At 40.0% G+C, this 17,706-nt stretch overlaps 1 protein-coding gene across 2 annotated transcripts in view; it reads left to right on the top strand.

Annotated features, from left to right (window-relative positions):
- The window catches only part of DNAH11 (dynein axonemal heavy chain 11), a gene marked incomplete at its 3' end in the record, with an annotated part of 314,796 nt that overhangs the window by 194,047 nt on the left and 103,043 nt on the right, over positions 1 to 17,706 (top strand). For both annotated transcript variants that reach the window (XM_081244744.1, XM_081244745.1), the window contains exons 55-57: positions 4,473 to 4,634; positions 13,552 to 13,785; positions 16,879 to 17,025. In XM_081244744.1, coding sequence (XP_081100870.1) covers positions 4,473 to 4,634; positions 13,552 to 13,785; positions 16,879 to 17,025 — 543 coding nt within the window. The remainder of the gene's footprint in view (positions 1 to 4,472; positions 4,635 to 13,551; positions 13,786 to 16,878; positions 17,026 to 17,706) is intronic.

The raw sequence follows: 17,706 nt of genomic DNA, 5'->3' as shown, positions 1-17,706 counted from the left end.
GCCTGTTAGTGATATGCAAATTAATGTGTACTTACATGGGATCTTATCTAAAAGAAATTGAAATGTATTACAAAGCACAATGAAAAGAGGGTTATTGCAAATGAGTCTTAACACCTGTGTAGAGGGGGAAAAAAGGGAATAGAAAATTCTATGGTATGGATTCCAAAAGCAAGTTCCTGACATCCAAATATTAGAGCTGTAGAAAATATATAGATGGTGATTCCAGGGTTTGCTTTTTACTTGTGAGAATTTGCTTTTAGAAAAGAGCACAGCTGTCTAAGGCATTTTAAAGTTTATTTTCTTAGCCGACTTTTCTTTCCAATCCACTGCTGGAAACTAACTTAAGCCAATTTGGTCATTTGCAATTGTCAGGAACTATTTGGGGGTATATTTCCGGGACCTTCAATACTTGGAGGTAGATGACACCTGTTCGGGGGATGGGGAATGTTCTCCCCAAATCTTCCAATTTAAGATGTGCTTCAAAGAAAGAAGTCTCAGACTGAACTCTGGTACACATAGAGTTTATGTGTAGCACATAACTTAAAACAAGTCTTGAAGTCTTAAAATCTGCTCTGTAAACTTGTTGGAATCCCAACTCTGTCCTTTTAGGAACCTGACTAGCCCTAATTGGAAAGTTCCTTTGAGGCAGATATAGAAATATTTTCATGGTAGGATTAAGCTGATCTTCTCATTGGGATCACATAAAAATACAGAAACTTTCCATAAGCTGTTTACCACAGGACACAGGACTGGTCAAAATCCAAAGTCTGAAGAGTCAAGGGGATTCCTCAGCTACTTTGAGATACAGCTTTTCCTGTTTTGTTCATAGAACAGTAGAGGTGCAAGTACAGATATTTCTGTTTTTCTAAGATATCTTGAACACTACTCATTTCATCATTGAACAGTCATATCCAGTATTCATGATGCTACCTAACCAACCATTTATGTTGATGAGAGAAGTTAGCGAGGAGCTCAGGTAGCTGACTTTGCAATGCAGGCTTCCATTAGAATGTGTGAAATGCTGGTTAAGCATCCTGAGCCCATGTGTCTCTATTGGCATACTTCAGATAACAATGATAATAGCCAGATAATGGCCCCTAAGTTGTAAAATAAGATGAGTATTCACATGCATATTGTAGTAGACTGAAGTATTTCAAAGGTGTATTTTACAGGACCAGATGGCTTCATTGGTGACTTCTACCAAATATTTCAAGAAGAATTAACACCGATCCTTTTCAGTCTCTTCCAAAAAATAGAAGAAGTAGGAACACTCATTTTACAAGGCCAGCATTACCCTGATACCATAGTCAGATAAGGACACCACAAAAAAAGAAAATTACAGGACAATATCCTTGATACATAGATGCAAAAATCCTCAACAAAATGTTAGCAAGCTGAATTCAACAGTACATTCAAAGTATATCATACACCATGATCAAGTGGTATTTATTCCAGAGATGCAGTATGGTTCATCATCCACAAATCAATCATTATGATACACCACATTAACAAAATGAAGGGTAAAAATGATATGATCATCTCAGTAGATGTAGAAAAAGCATTTGACAAAATACACATCCATTTATGATAGATACTCTCAACAAAGTGGACATAGAGGTCACATACCTGAAATAATAGAGGCCATATATGATAAGCCCACAGCTAACATTGTACTCAGTGGCGAAAAGCTGAAAGCTATTCCTCTAAGATCAGGAACAAGATAAGGATGCTCACTCTCACCACTCCAATGCAACATAATACTAGGAGTCCCAGCTAGAACAATTAGTCAACAAAAAGGTAAATATATGGGGTGATGGATGTGTTCATTGACTCAATGGGGGGAGATCCTTTCACAGTGTCTATGTTTATAAAATCATCATATTGTACATGTTAAATGTCTTACAATTTTAACGATGCTGAAAAAGTAAATTATAGATAGCATCACACCCTTTTTCTCATCACTTATTTGTCTTTCTTATAAATTCTTTGCTATGTTAATCTCTCATGAAATTAGGGAAATGCAACAGGAAAATTATAGGATGATTTCCACCCCCCACCCCCAGTAGTGTTCCTTGAGGCAACAACTTGAGTTTACTCCAGGTTGTCTAAAAAGTTGTGGAGACTATTTTTAAAAAGAGCAGAACAGCCAACGCTTTCAAGATATTAGCATAGGCTCTCAGAATACTACCCAGGAAAGCTGGATGGAGAGAATTTCTGTGCTAGGTTTCTAGCAAAGCTAGAAATTGGGGCAGTCATTGCACTCCTCAAGGCTAGTGTGGTACTGTCCTTTCCCTTCGTAAGAAGTACTAATGAACAAGCATACTTCTCTAATTTAGTTCCCAGGGTCTAATTTATCTGATAGAACTGAGGTTATTAATTATCTAACTTATTTAAAATTCTCTAAATTTTCTACTTCCCTCTGTATATAATAGAGACTTAGATTCTATGAGTATTTCGCCAAATGCAAAAGCGTTAAAAATGTAAATATTTCGTTTAGGTATTCCCTTAGAAATTTTAAGACTATTAGGTTATAGCTGGGGGTGTCAGAATCACCTGGAAGGCTTGTTGCAAACACAGAGATTGCCAAGCCCCATCCAGAGTTTCTGATTCCCCAGGTCTGGAGTCGGTCCAAGAATTTGCATTTCTAACCAGCTCCTAAAAACCCTTTGAGAACCACTTGTCTCCTGCCATCCGCCCTCCACGTGAAATTTAGATGGCATATTGTGAGGATCCTTATAACATACAAAAAAAAAAAAAAGTCTTCAACTGTAAAATTGTAGGAGAGGAAAATAATTCTTTAAATCAGTGTTCTATATTATCTTTTAATAAACAATTAAGGCATATCATTAAATTAACTCAAAGTATTTTTCTCCTGAGGCTCACCACACATGGTTCAGATACTTTGTTTTCTAACACATTCTTCAGACCTGATAGTATGCCGGTAGTGTGTGTAGAGACAGTAAGTGTAGAAGTGATAGAAATATTTAGGACCTCAAATAAATGATGCTTTCCCCCACCCCCCTCTCTTTGCTACAATTATGTATAAATGAAGTCTCTAGAATTGTCATGAATGAGAGGTAAGTTGGGTGCAGAAAACCAACTTCTAGGACATTAAGGAGAAATACTCATGTATGGGGAGACAAGGCTGTTAGGAGAAACCTAAACACTGAGATGTAAGTGAAAATTCTGCCTTGTAACTGAGGCTCGTTAACTTAGCACATGCAATATTACAACAATTATTCAGTTTGTAACTAGACTCTTGAATATAAAAAAGAAATGATCGGTCAGCTTATGCATTGTTGAAAATCATTTTAGATCTTAGGATTCATCTCTTGAGTTGTTGAAGAGCCATAGTGTATAAAATTAATATGGTAAAAACACCTGTTAAACGAGAATATATGGTTTCACATATTTTTATGATTTTTATGACATGAATTTTAAAATGCTATGTGGAAAAAATATATCCCTTGAAAAGTGATTTTGTTAGTTGCCTTATCTCAAAGTGTGAGAGACTTCATTGAAAGAACTGCAGAGCTTTGTTTCATATCAAGTGCAAGCTGCATCTAGAAAAAAGGAAACCAAAACTCATCCTCAGACCTTACCCCATTTGGCATCAGTCTCCCCAGTGCCCTCAAGTCCACAGTGACTTGGGAAAGAAGGCAGAGGACAAAAAGGGAGCTCCCTAAACACCTCTTTTGTGCTAGTACTTTACACAGGGCACCACATCTGACGAGCCCAGAAAGGATATTCAGACCCACTGGACTCCTGATAACCTGCTTCCCTCACTGAGCTTCTGTGACACATGTCACAGCTGAACTCAGGCGCTCCTGACAGAAAGCAGCCCTGTGTCACTAAAGAGAGTATGGAAACTTTCCAATTTAACTCCTAAGTCATTAAATACTTAAATAAAACTTTGAAAACTTACAAATTTCTCATCAGCATCATGTATAAACTGAAATTTTTACTCCTTTAAAAATGTTAAGTATGAACTCGAGTGAATGTATTTTATTTTAAATGGAAACAAAGTAAACATTGAATGTGATAAAACACTTTTCTTAAAAGTGTCTTACACAGTTTTATGGAGACTGGTGAATTACAGAATAGGAGACAGAAGATGAAAGTCTTGGTATTATTTTATCATAGAGATTTGGTTTTTATTTTTAATTGTCATAATGTAACTTGTGTGATAGAAAAGAATGAATTTCCCACTATGCATGATGATCATCAAAAATGTTTAGAAGGAGAGGGACCAGTTTTAAGGAAAGCACACAGCAGTGTTTCTGTACGTTCCATGGGGCAGGTTTGTACTTTGATTCGCAAGGAGGTTAATGTTGCTTTCCACTCTGTGGTGCTTTAGGCTAGTTTAATGTCACGGTTGGCTGCACTCCTTTCTTTCATTGTCCAGGGTCGCGGTGTAATTCTTTGCTCACTCATCACCCTCCTGGTTTTGCCCTGCCCCCGTGTCTCCACAGATCATTTTGTGTTTCTCTCCGGTTGGTCACACGCTGAGAAGTAGAGCTCGGAAGTTCCCAGCCCTGGTTAACTGCACGGCTGTTGACTGGTTCCATGCTTGGCCCCAGGAGGCTCTGGTCACAGTCAGCAGGAGGTTCATTGAGGAAACCAAGGGAATTGAGGTACGCCGCGTCAGCCTCTGAGTCTCTGTCTCTCTCTCAAACACACACACTCTCACTGACCCAAGTCCTCAGTAAATAATTTCCAAAATACACCTAGCAGAAAGCTGTCCTTGTTTGTCTAAGATGATAAGATCATCTTTGTGAGTTTACATTTTACCGAATATGATGGCTGATCTTTTTGTATCTGGTTGAGGTGCATACACACACACAGACACACCCACAGGTACACACAGACACACACACACTGACACAGACACACATATACACTAACACATACACACACAAACTCACTCACACACACAAACAGCATGTGAGTGAGTTCTTACTCATCCACTGACTCACCAGAAGGCCAGGATCATTCTTACTTGCGTCAGAACTTACTGAATGTAAATCCTTTACATTCACAACTAAACAAAAAAGTAGGCACCCATAGCCACGCAATGCTTGTTCTTAACAAAGTAAGGCAATTCATTGTGATTTTTCTCATTACGGTATTGATAGGTGAAAATCAGCCCCCATATATTTAGCAATCACGAAGTCAGCTAATGTATATGCTTCTCTGTTTTATGGGTTTATGTTTTATAGATTATGTTTGTCATTTGCTCATGTTGAAATTTCCACCTCCTATTGCATTTTTTAAAAGTTGCATGGAATGAAAAAAAAGAAACAACTTCAGGCATTCAGATTCAAAGAGAAAAAGGAATGTATCAATAGGTATGAAGGTGTCATTTAGACCTCCTAGAAATGAAGTTGTGTGTCAGTCAAGCACCTTTCTGACTGGATAGTTTGGATGGATGGTGATTGTGAACATTTCTCGGGGAGGTTTGTCTTCTGATTCCTTGGAGTGATAAGTCCAAAGGTGCCTAGAATAAGCCAGGCAGGAAGAGTGATTCTCAGAGCCAAAAATAAAATCAGGGATGTTTAAGGAGTGATGCCTGTTTCCAGCTGAAACTTTGCTGTGAACAGGGGCAGCCTGCTGTCGCCCCCTTTTCTCCCGGAGCTGTAACTGCTGCTTTTCCAAAGCAGTCCTTTCACATTTTGTTGACTATTACATCTTTTGGTGGCCAGATGGTTCGAAATCTGGGCATATTTACTTTTTCAATTAATTATTTGTAATGCAGCTAGCTTTATTGCATATTTATATTTATATGTATATTTTATATACATAATATATACAGCTTTATCATATATGGTTTATTGTATTTTCCAAAATGCCTATTAATCTAATTACTTACTGCTGGATTGCCAGGGAAGAACTGTCATGCAACATCTAAAAGACGTATATGATAGAGGTTTTATCATATTCAAATACCTCCTCTTGCTTTCTTTTCTCCACACACACACTTAAAACATGTCTATAAATTAATGAAAAAAATGAGCAACTCTATTTCACTGTTTTCTTCATATCCAGAAAGTTCTTTCTCTTGCCTGTCTCTACACTCACCCCTAACATTGAATGAACTTACCTAGACCTTTAAAACAACAACATCATCAGGATTTGGGGGGGTAAAGAGTGAGTATTATTAATGTGTGGTTCTATTTTTTTTAAGTGATATTCACTTTTTCCCACTGGTTGGGGAGCACTGCAAAGCTTTTCTTACGTTTAGGGAAGTATATGTAAATGTGTTCCCATGAACAGAGTGGTAGACCGTCACCGGAGTGATTGATTTCTGTCTGAAATGCTGTTCTCCACATTATGTGTCTTCCTCAAGAGTCAGAGGAACCCCATTTAGTGGAGACTAACCCTAGCATTACATAAGGTCTACCAGAAATATTTTTTACTTTAAAATCTGGAAAACCATTAAATATGACAAATGATGGTCAGTTACTACCACAAATTTCTTCAGCTATTGCTAGGTCCACTGCATTTCTGGAATTATGTAGGGAATTATTTTGTCTTCTAATAACTACACGAAGCCTTCAGAATACCGATTTACTAAGAGGAAGAGAGACTGTATGTATCTTTTGGTAGCAAAATTCTGTTTCATCCAGTTCATTTGATCAGGCTGGCTTGGTAAGGAAGAGAAAAGGACCAGCGTGCTTTGTTTCTTAATTTTCATTTCTCAAATGGGAGGAAATCAGAGTTAGTGGTGTGGTTTAATTTAGTGTCTGGCACAGTGCTTTAAGCCCCTTGCCTTTGCTGCTCTGGTGCAGACTTTCTCCTGTCAGAGTAGGTGCCACATAGAAAACAGCTCCTCCTGAAGGAGCTTTGATCCACCGGTGACCATTGACATCTACTGGATGAGACAGGACTTACATCATTTTAAGTCCAGAGGGCTCCTCGCAGGTCGTCAGCTCTATTTGGTGGTATCATGATGCCTCCTATAGGATGCTGGGTGCCAAATAGGAATTTAAAAAGCACTTTCCTATTTCTATGGAGCTGAATTATGCCTGGAAACAAATTAGTCAATTTCGTTTCAGCGCTGTGTGCTTATTTAACTTTCCCACCTTCCTAATTTGTTACTCAGGAGCAATAATTATAATTCAGAGCGCATCGTGTCCATGTTCTTCTCCAAATGCGTGGGGCCTTTTCAGTAGCGGCCAAAAACGGCTTTTACATTTTTTGAATGAGCACTAATTTGATCACTTTCTTAGTTTTAATTTCGACCATTAAGACTGAGAGTTGTCAGCATAATTTAGCACTTCTTAATTATTGGCCTCATTTGCTGAGTGTAAGATACTTATACAAGGTGACCCCCCCCCCTTTAGCCACAGAGAAAGGATTCATTAAAGGCAAGCGGTTTTGTGTGTGTTGACATATAATTTTCAGGTAGTACACACTCAGCACCCAGGGGTGTGGGCTGACCAAGTCTAAGTAAATGTTTGTGCTACTTTTCTGTTACCTGGTATTGAACTAAAATGACAGCTGACAGAATGAGCAAAATAGTTTGACACTGAAGTATCACCAGGTATTTATCTGAAGACTTTGTGTCAACATACACTCCTCATAGGAGATTTGGAAATGGAGGTGGAAAGACACAGTGTAAGGAGGGAGAGGATACCCTCCAGCCATCCGTGGGAATCGGGTTACAAATGATAATTGGGAGGCGATCTTGTTGAGAAGTATATGGGTCCCAGTTAGGAAAATCCAGGAAAAAAGGAAGGAGAAACAGGTGTTAAAAGATAAGAAATGGGACTACCCTGGTGGTGCAGTGGTTAAGAATCCACCTGCCAACCCAGGGGACACGCGTTCGATCCCTGGTCCGGGAAGATCCCACATACCGCAGAGCAGCTAAGCCCGTGCTCCACAACTACTGAGCCTGTACTCTAGAGCCCGTGAGCCACAAACTGTGAACCTGCGTGCCACAACTACTGAAGCCTGCGCGCCTAGAGCCCGTGCTCCGCAACAAGAGAAGCCACCGCAATGAGAGGCCCGCGCACCACAATGAAGAGTAGCGCCTGCTCGCCGCAACTAGAGAAAGCCCACGCGCAGCAACGAAGACCCAATGCAGCCAAAAACAAATTAATTTTTTTTTAATGAATAAGTCCTATTTAAAAAAAAAAAGATAAGTAATATTTTTCATTTTTCAAGTCAAAATGAATAATCGACCTACTTGAAAGAAGGGCTTGATGGAAAGAGGAATTATTGAATGGAAGTGAAAAGACGAGTTCTCTGAGGAGTGAGATTTGCTTCAGAAGGAGTAGAAAAAAAAGGTCTGAGCAAGATGGAGAAGCCCATGCCCATCCTTTTCAGTCACGTTGGCCAACTGGCAAGTAAACATTCTCTGTCCTTTTGCCGTGATACTTCAAGATAGTTACACAAGCTCAATATCATCAGCTTTATCAATAAAATGACTTTATTTCACATGCCGCCACCTCTTCCATCCAGAACTTGTTGAAGGTTTGGCAACATAAGAATGGCATATTCTCCTACCATTTTCCAAACCGATCATGGGAAAATGTCCACTAAAGGAGGAAAGTTATTGTACTGCTGTATTTCAAAGACTGATTTCATGACTGGTCTCTAGCTTCCTTTTAAAACCTTAGGCCAAGCATGAAGCATAGTAAACAACACTTTGTTAGTGATAGGTACGTTAGCAGCAGCATTTCTGTTAATGATTTTAAGCACAGTTCTTGCTTTGAAATATAAGTGAGGGTTATTCAGTATGAATTTCAAAAGTGGAAAGATAACCTTGTGCAATAGAAATTCTATGAATTTGAGAAAAATATCCTCTTTCTGAGGAATACTGAAATCATTTTAAAAGATTAAGACAAAAACAAGTGCAACCAAATTTCTATTGAATCTGCCTAAATCTCATACTGGCTTAAACCTATATTCAAACAGATGAGGAAAGGCCCAGGTGGTGGTTAGTATATTCCCCATTCTTCAGCCGTCTTTCTCCTTTGCACATGCACACTAACATACTGTTCGCCGTACATTTCTTGCTCTGTGCATGTTACTTAAATTTAGGATAGAATTGCAAAAAGCAGTAGAATGCTGCTTTCCAGGGTTTTTGCAGTTATGAAAACTTTAGGAATCCCCTCTACCTGGAAAGTAGGGTCCAGTTGTTATAGCTGCCCAGGAACTTGTACATGCTGTTAAGTTGAAAGTTTAGCTAAATCAAATGGAGGCATCACTACATCCTAGTTATAGCTTTGTGGCTTTCTTCCAGTGCTGGCCTCCCCAGATCCATCTCCTGCCTTGTCTGCTTGCTCTGAGAGGGGAAGCTGGGCTCCATCTTACCTCCCCACGCCCTTCGTCCTCAACTGCATCTTTGTTTTAATGTTCTGTCAGTAAGCCATTGAAGGCTACCTCTTTCGAGGATTGGAAACTCATCTGGAAGATTGCTAGCTTATGCTGGACTCAAACTTGCCTTTAACCCAGGCTTGGTCTCTAAAGTTTAAAGAGAAAAATAAAACACACGGACAAACTAACAATAAAATGCCTTCACCAGGGTAGCGAACAAAAACAAAAAACCAGCATGTAATTTAGAAAACTCTGCATTTAACAGTTGCCGCTGCTCTGTCTGGTGGTATAATCTTCCTGGGACTACTCTTGGTACTATTACCATCACCAAGAGCAGGGTAACACCTGCACTGTGTTCACCTGCCCTGCATTTGCATTGTTCCCCACCTCTCATCACCAACCTTCTAAGCAGGGACCACTGGTTTCCCTGTTGTACAGCTGAGAGGCTGGCAGCCATAAGCGCAAGATCCTTGAGCAGGTGAGGGGCCCATTCGGCACTTTCATGCCAGAGCTCATATTCTTAAATCCTGCTCTGGACTATTGCACAAATGTATGCCTCTTCCGAAGGAGGAATAAAAGGAAGGGAAGACAAGAAATAGAGTAAAAAGGAGTGAGGAAAGTCTAACTGTTGATTTTGTGGGCAGTAGGAAGTATAGGGAATGCAATCACTTGCCCAATTTGACAGAACTGGAAATCTAACCTAGGTCCTAGGATTCAAACCCCGCAGCCCTGGCTGCCTCCACAATTTTTTCCTGGCAGCCTATTAGCACTATGAGTAGTTTAGGAGAGGAGCTCAAATATAATACTGCCATTTTGTGCGTTTTTAAATGTTTGTTATTTAATAAACCAAACTTACAACCACAGTATCTAATAGATTCTCTACTTTGACCAGACCCAAAAGGAGCTAAAAAGTACAAATAGGATATATTGGGAGTCTGGGATTGTCATGTACACACTGCTATATTTAAAATAGATAACAAGGACCTACTGTAAAAAAAAAAAAAAAAGAAAAAAGAAATGAAATTAAAAAAATAAAAATAAATTTGGAATTATTGAAAATTAACATAGGTATTAAATATGTACAGTTTTGTATATTATACTTCAGTAAAGCTGTGAAAAATTAGCATAGAAATAATTTCTGAGATAAACTACCAAGATGGACAGTAGGTGTATGACATTATATGTTACAAAATTATCCCAAGTTAAACTTGAAAGGGAGGGCTTCCCTGGTGGCGCAGTGGTTGAGAGCCCGCCTTCCAGTACAGGGGACGTGGGTTCGAGCCCTGGTCCGGGAAGATCCCACATGCCGCGGAGCAGCTGGGCCAGTGTGCCACAGCTGCTGAGCCTGCGCTCTGGAGCCTGCAAGCCCCAACTACTGAGCCCACGTGTCACAACTACTGAAGCCTACGTGCCTGGAGCCCATGTTCCACAATAAGAGAAGCCGCTGCAGTGAGAGGCCCGTGCACCACAACGAAGAGTAGCCCCCGCTCACCGCAAGTAGAGGAAGCCCGCGAGCAGCAATCAAGACCCAGTGCAGCCAAAAATAAATAAATTAAATAAATTTATTTTTAAAAAAACTTGAAAGGGAGCAGCAATGAAGACCCCAGTGCAGCCAATAAATAAATAAATAAATAAATAAATAAATAAATAAATAAATAAATAAATAAATAAAAGCTTGAAAGGGAAACTATTTTCTTTTTTTAATCCGCCTCCTTTCCCTTCCTTGAATACAATACTTTTGAAAGACTGAATTCAAAAGTACAGATATATAGTCACCTTTGCTGGTCTTGGGAAGGTGTAAAATCCTATGTAACACTTGAAGTGTTTGATTTCATTCTGGCCTCCACGCATTGGTTTTCATTCAAATTTTGCTGTCATTTTTAACAACGGCGACATGCTGGGCATATGCTTGAAGAGTCAGGTGGCCAGGGTACTTGGTGTGGCAGCGATTGCCCCTGCTGGAGAACTAGGACACCAAGTAGAAGAGATTTGTTTCTGTTTCTGTGCTTACAGTGAGCCATCACAGAGAGTAGAAATTAAACACTTTTTCTTAATGTGAGGAAAAAACAGTTTCTTCTTTGCATTCGATTATGCATTGGCTTCAACAGTGTTTTCCAAAGCATCTTAGTGGGGAAACCTTGGATTTATAGCCATTGGATACTGGCAGTTTGCTTATTTTTATTTTTGCTTTCACCATGATTGGCTGTAAATTGACTACAAATGGGATCAACCGGTTTTCATTAAGGGGCCAAATGTAGCAGGAATGAGGTTCTCCACTCCCAGCTCTAAAAGTGAAAAATACAGCATCGCATCCCCATCACTGTAGCCGCACCAGCACCGGCAGCCATCCCCTCCCGGGTCACCCCCCACCCCACACTGCCACCCCCCCAAAAGAAAACTGGAGATAAATGAATGGCAGAATAAATAATTTATGCTAATGAAATTACTGCAATTAGTAGTTCTACAATGACCCTTTTAAAAGCCACAGCTGTTAATGTCAGGAAGTGCTGTCACTACTGACCTTATCATAAGAGAAAGTGACAAATTGAGAATGCAGGGAAGACCAGTCATCAAAGAGGTCTGTTCTGGAACGATTAGAGTTTTCTGAAAAACAGTGTGAATTACAACCAGCTGCTCCCTGGCTCTGCAAGTCTCCCATGCTGTGCCATTTTGTTAAGTCCGATAACAATAGTTATTTTGCCCCATTGAGACAAGTTGTCTCGGGCCACTTCTAGCTCTACCGGAAACCACTTCTTCCATCGGGGATTTACAAATGAAACTGTTGTTAAAGAAAGCTTTTCAGGGCAGCCGAGGAGCCTCCTCATAAGGATCATGGTTGGGCAGAGGCCAGGTTTTTTTTTTTTTTCTTTTCTGCAAGGAGGTTGCACTTGGCTGGGGACATATTTATATTTTAGAAATATACATGCTGGCTTTTAGTCTCATTAAAACAACACAGGACAGGCATGAATTTCTGCCCATGTTTATATTGTAGTCAAGTTCTCTAAAAAATAAAATCCCTAAGGGGATATTATATGGTGTTGCTTAACTTCCTTATAAATTTATATTCTGAATTCACTATTTGGTAATGTACATACGTCTCAGATCTAGTAGAAACAAAGAATATTCAGGATTTGTATCGTTCTGTATTTAACTTTTGCTTTAAAAACATTTTCGTTACTAGCGCAATAGATTTTTAATATGCAGAACAGTCCGGTATGTACATATTTTAAACCCAGTCAAGCGTTTTCCGTGAGGTTGGAGAGCCAAGTGTTTAGAAATTGCTTTGGAGCCATTCTTCTCCGACAAGCATCGGCCTGTCTCTCCTCGCACCCCAGGTTGTGATATTAATGGCGCAGGTTTGAAACGTTTAACTGCATCACCAGCCACTTGTGTGCAATTTCCCCAAAGCTGTCTGAGCTTTATTGACAACACTTTGGTAAATTATGTGTGACTTTCCTAAGAGTTGGTGTAGCTCATTTAATTCATATTAATTGATTTTTAGGCTCCCGTTGATTAATTGAACCTGGTTCATCTCGTACAGAATGCAATAAATAATCATTAAAATGCGGGAGATGTGACTCCACAAATTAAAAAGGGAACTACTTCAGAAGTCAGGACAAAATGGAAAGAAGGTCTAGTGGGGGGTTCTCCAGGAAGTCTTCTAAGTAGAGTTGCTCAATTTTTTGTTTGTTTCCAAATGAGAATACATATAATCATACTATTTTTCTCCCAGGAGCAGTGACTTTTATACCTTATCCTCCAGTTTGTTTCCACATGAGTTCTTATAAAACTGTATTTCTCAGTTTAACTTTTTTTTTTTTCAGTGACTGTTGGTTTTCTTTGGCTGACGTTTAGCTTGAAGGCAACACCAAAAATACTTCTCTGAGTACTGTGTCTCAATTTCTCCATTTTCTCTTGCACACGCTTGATAAACATCAAGTCGTGAAAAGCAGTGCTTGTGTTGCATCTTGGCTTTTGGGTTTGGTATGTGGAGCACATATAAATCCTTTGGCCTACTTGGCAAGAGGAGGTTACTAAGCTGGAAGGTTTCTTGTCATCTCTCCAATCCCATGGACATCTCTGAACGACTAAGTTTTCCTAGAAACTAAGCTGTTCTGGCTTTTAGAAAATAAATACTGCATAATTTCGCTGATTTTTCTTCTTTTATAAATTTGTATTTTTGTTTTCATTTGAGAGAATTTCATGTGAATTGCCATGTGTATGTTTCAGCCCCTGGATAAAGATTCTATTAGCCTCTTCATGGCACACGTTCACACTAGCGTAAACGAAATGAGTACCAGGTATTACCAGAATGAGAGAAGACACAACTATACCACCCCAAAGAGTTTTCTGGAACAAATATCACTGTTTAAGAACCTGTTGAAGAAGAAACAAAATGAGATATCCCAGAAGAAAGAGCACTTGGTGAATGGCATCCAGAAGCTAAAAACCACAGCCTCTCAGGTATGACCAGGGTGTGTTACTACTGAGTGAAATCAGTACTCCTAAAATTAAAAAATACCTTTGCTTTTGAAGCAGCATTTTAACCTACTTGTATAAAATGCATAGTGCTAAAATTTACAGTTTAATGATACAGAGAACACACAGTTCCTGCTTTCCTAAGGCTGAAAAGGGATCAGCCAGTTACACTATCACAGCTGGTTTGGAGAGAGCCCTTCAGTTGTTGGCCTGACTCCGTGCCAGGCAGTGTCGAGATGTTGAACAGAACAGGCACAGCTGGTTCCCCTGTCCTCTTCCACTGCTTTGATGCTCTGGGCTTATCATCAGGAACTTTGTCACAGGACAATGGAAATCAGATCCCTCTTGGTCTCAGATTCTCAACCCCCAGTAAAGGCAGCATTTCCTGGCCGATAATGTGATAAAGGGTGTTGTGATTGGGGTCCCTAAGTGTAGCAGTCTTCTCTGGCCTTGGTCTCTGATCTGCGCCCTTTAGCCACTATCTCTTAGGTGAAACTAACCAGTGTTGCTTTCATCCTCAACCATAACGCCTCCACTACCTTGAAGGACGGCACCTCTAACCTCCTGGAGTCAATCAGGAGGGAATTTTCATAGGATGTTAATCATGTGTGGGTCTGCACACATATTATCAGATTTTATGGTTAAAAATCAAACAAGTTTATGAAGTAGATGTTCCTACTGAAATTTTACACATGAGGCTTCAAGAGTTGAAGGCCACAGAGCCCATGAGTTTTGAGTTGGAGCCCAGATCTTTGTAAAGCCCATAGTTCCAAGCTGCCTCTCTGTGACTGGTAAAAGAAATTAGAATAAGAGAAGACAAAGACTTTGGAGATGGGCCAGCCAGGCTCTAGAGCTAGAGGAAAAAAACAATCCTCACTGGTGGTCACCTCAAGGCCAGAAACTCCCAGGGCCTTTTCAGAGTATTTGTCATCAGGTTGTACACCCATATGCTTTTCAAGAAATTGGGCCAGTTTTCCCCCCAAGAGTACTGGCGGCCCATCCATGCCTAGGCTGGAAATGAGACAGAACCTGGTTGGGGGAGTGTATGTTGGTGACTTTCACCCTGAAGGACTCTCTGGCCATGTCCTTCAAGTATGTCTGAAGGCCAGAGCGTCACTTGCCTCTTTCCCCCTTCATTTCATTCACCAGGAATGGCTCTTTGGTGAAACACTGTGATCTGTGCTGAACAGTGAGTAGATGGACCACGATTGGGAAAGAGAAACTGGAGTGAGGAGGTTTCCACGACAGTTTCCAAGACTGAGTGTTGCAAAGAATAGTTGCTGGAAAACCCCCAAAGAACATATTCTTATATGTGCATCTTTTCCTTCACTTTCCAAGAATGTCTTTCTTTGCTCTCTCTTTTTATATATGTTTTATCTTACTCTTTTTGCCTTCTTTCTCTTTCATTTGTCTTCCCTCTCCCTGTCCCTCCAGTTCCATCTCACTTGAATCAAAACCCTTTTCCCTAGTAAAGACTTTTTGCTAGGAGTCCTGTTAAGCTAAAAGTGGAAGAGATCTGTTTCCCAGAGCATTTATGTCCCTCTGAATGATGACCCAAAATGAGCCTGTTGACTTTGCCCCAGGAAATGACAGTGTTGGCTAAATTGAACTCAGTACCGGTGGGGCCTCTGCCACACTGCGAGAGTTTTCTCCCCAAATGACAGAGACTAAAGCATGGGGAGTAATGTCCTGGTTCATCTCAGTGGTGGCAGCATCTCAGTCACAGAGAAGAAGAAGAGAAAGTCTGTGGTTTCCTGACAGTCATCTCAGTTGTGTGTTGTTGAGCTGGGGGTTGGGGAGAGGAAGAAAGAAAGGGGGTGTGTGCCATGTTCACAGCTGTTTGGGGTTTCCTTATTCTCCCTCGGCTAAAAACAATAGGCAGAAAGTCTGAGAAGATACACAAGGTCTTGATGGAAGGACTACTGATGATTTCTGGCCATTAGGTGTTTGTGCATGTGGTTGGAATATCTAATAGCACCTTAAGAGTTTTTAAAATCAATTTATTATGAAGAGCAAGCATAGTCTCCTATGTGGACAACCAGAAAGCCTGACACTGTAAGATCAGGTGGTGTGCAGAGCAAGATGTCTTCATCTTGGAGGAGCGTGTGCCCTTACAGCAGTCCCGCAGAGCTGGATATCCATGCTGTCTGAAATATGTCCAAACCGTAGCGCTGTTCATGCATTGCAGCAAAGCCCTAAACCCCTTCTTTAGCCAGGTAGCCCCTCTGCATATTTAGCGTAGGTCATAACAGAGAGCCCAAGTGAATTCTCTTCATCCGTAAGGCTCGCATCCAGGGCTTGAGTTGCTTTGGATATTTCAGACTTAACAGCTTCCTTAGAGACTGAAATCAGGGCTTAAAATAAGTTTCCTCCTAATCTCTTGGATGATGATTTTGATTATGGCCTAACATGTGACTAGAGAGAAGCAAACATCACTGTGCACTGTGACCCTGAGTTCATAGAGAGGCTAAAAAAATCAGTCTTAGCTTAAACTCTAGTAGTACAGGTAGCAGTCACAGTACCAGCTGTGCCTTTTAGGGTAGAGTGTAAATAACCCATGTTGGCCGGGGAGGTTACAGGCATCCTTGGATATAGCAGTGGAGTGTGGTTCCATAAGTTGAAATTCCTGAAGTGTTTTTAGCAATGGAGTCAAAATAAATGGTTGTGATTGTTTTTTGTGATTAAAAAAAAACCCACACAAACAGTAATATTTATACCCCACAGGGGGCATGAGTGACACATGCTCGGGTGACATGTGCTCAGCTCAGGTGCGGACAGCTGGTGGTGCTTCCCTGAGCTGAGAAGATAAATGTCTTGTTGGTGCTGACATAAGTTAATGACTTTTTCCGCAAAACCATTGGAAAACATTATTCTGTTGATTCCTGTGTTTAAAAAAAATGCATTTTTTTAAAACACAGGGGCTGCATTTTTTCACATGGAATTAAAGTCAAATCAGGGTAGAAAAAGAACCAAGATAGAAATTGCTAGGCATCCCTGAATTCACTTAAAAATATAAGCTATATCTGATGTTTGCTGTTATTGACACAGGTTTCTTCAAAGTCATGACTTTTCCTTTAGGTAGGGGATCTGAAAGCCAGACTTGCCTCTCAAGAAGCTGAGTTACAACTGAGAAATCATGATGCTGAAGCTCTGATCACAAAGATCGGGCTTCAGACGGAGAAAGTGAGCCGGGAAAAGGCCATCGCGGATGCCGAAGAGAGAAAGGTCAGGCTAATTCCACCATTTAGAGTACAGAGCTATATTTAGCACAAAATAAACCTTTGTAGGTGAACAGTTTTGAACAACTTCCTCTCCAGGGAGCATAAAATCTAAAGAATTATTATAGTTACACATGTAACAGCATTTCACACCATGATTACCACTTGACCTTTCTTTACATTATGCATTTTCCCAACCTTTTAGCTCTTTTAATGATATGAAAGAACAATAAATGCTGAGCTCATTCAAGCATATAATGCATGTGGATCTTGAACATCAGGCCTATTTGTAATACAGTAAAGGTCAGGAAGTCACCTCGGAGGTTTCTAAAGCTTTTCAGTTTTTAGGCAAATTGAACAACTCAATTGTTAACAAAGCCCATTCCGTCACTTTGCAAGATGGTTTTCGAATTTTGCATTTTAATAATACAACTTGAGTTTATTATTATATCCTAAGCTAAATTTGTTCTTTTTCAGTCAGTGGAGGCCCTGGCATTCTGTATGATGTTTTATTGTTGGAAACAATTACTTTTAAGATTATATAGCTTCTGCTTTCTTTGTACTTGGGTTTCCAGTAGTTCTGAAATAAATATAAGTTATATTGACATCTTCTCTTACCAAAACTTCAGCTACAAGTAGAAGGTATTTTATTTTTGTGTATCTCACTTCCCAAAAGAACTATAGCAAA

The sequence above is a fragment of the Mesoplodon bidens genome (assembly GCF_964165515.1).
Source record: "Mesoplodon bidens genome assembly, chromosome: 9".
Lineage (NCBI taxonomy): Eukaryota > Metazoa > Chordata > Mammalia > Artiodactyla > Ziphiidae > Mesoplodon > Mesoplodon bidens.
This window is presented reverse-complemented; position numbering and strand designations above follow the sequence as displayed.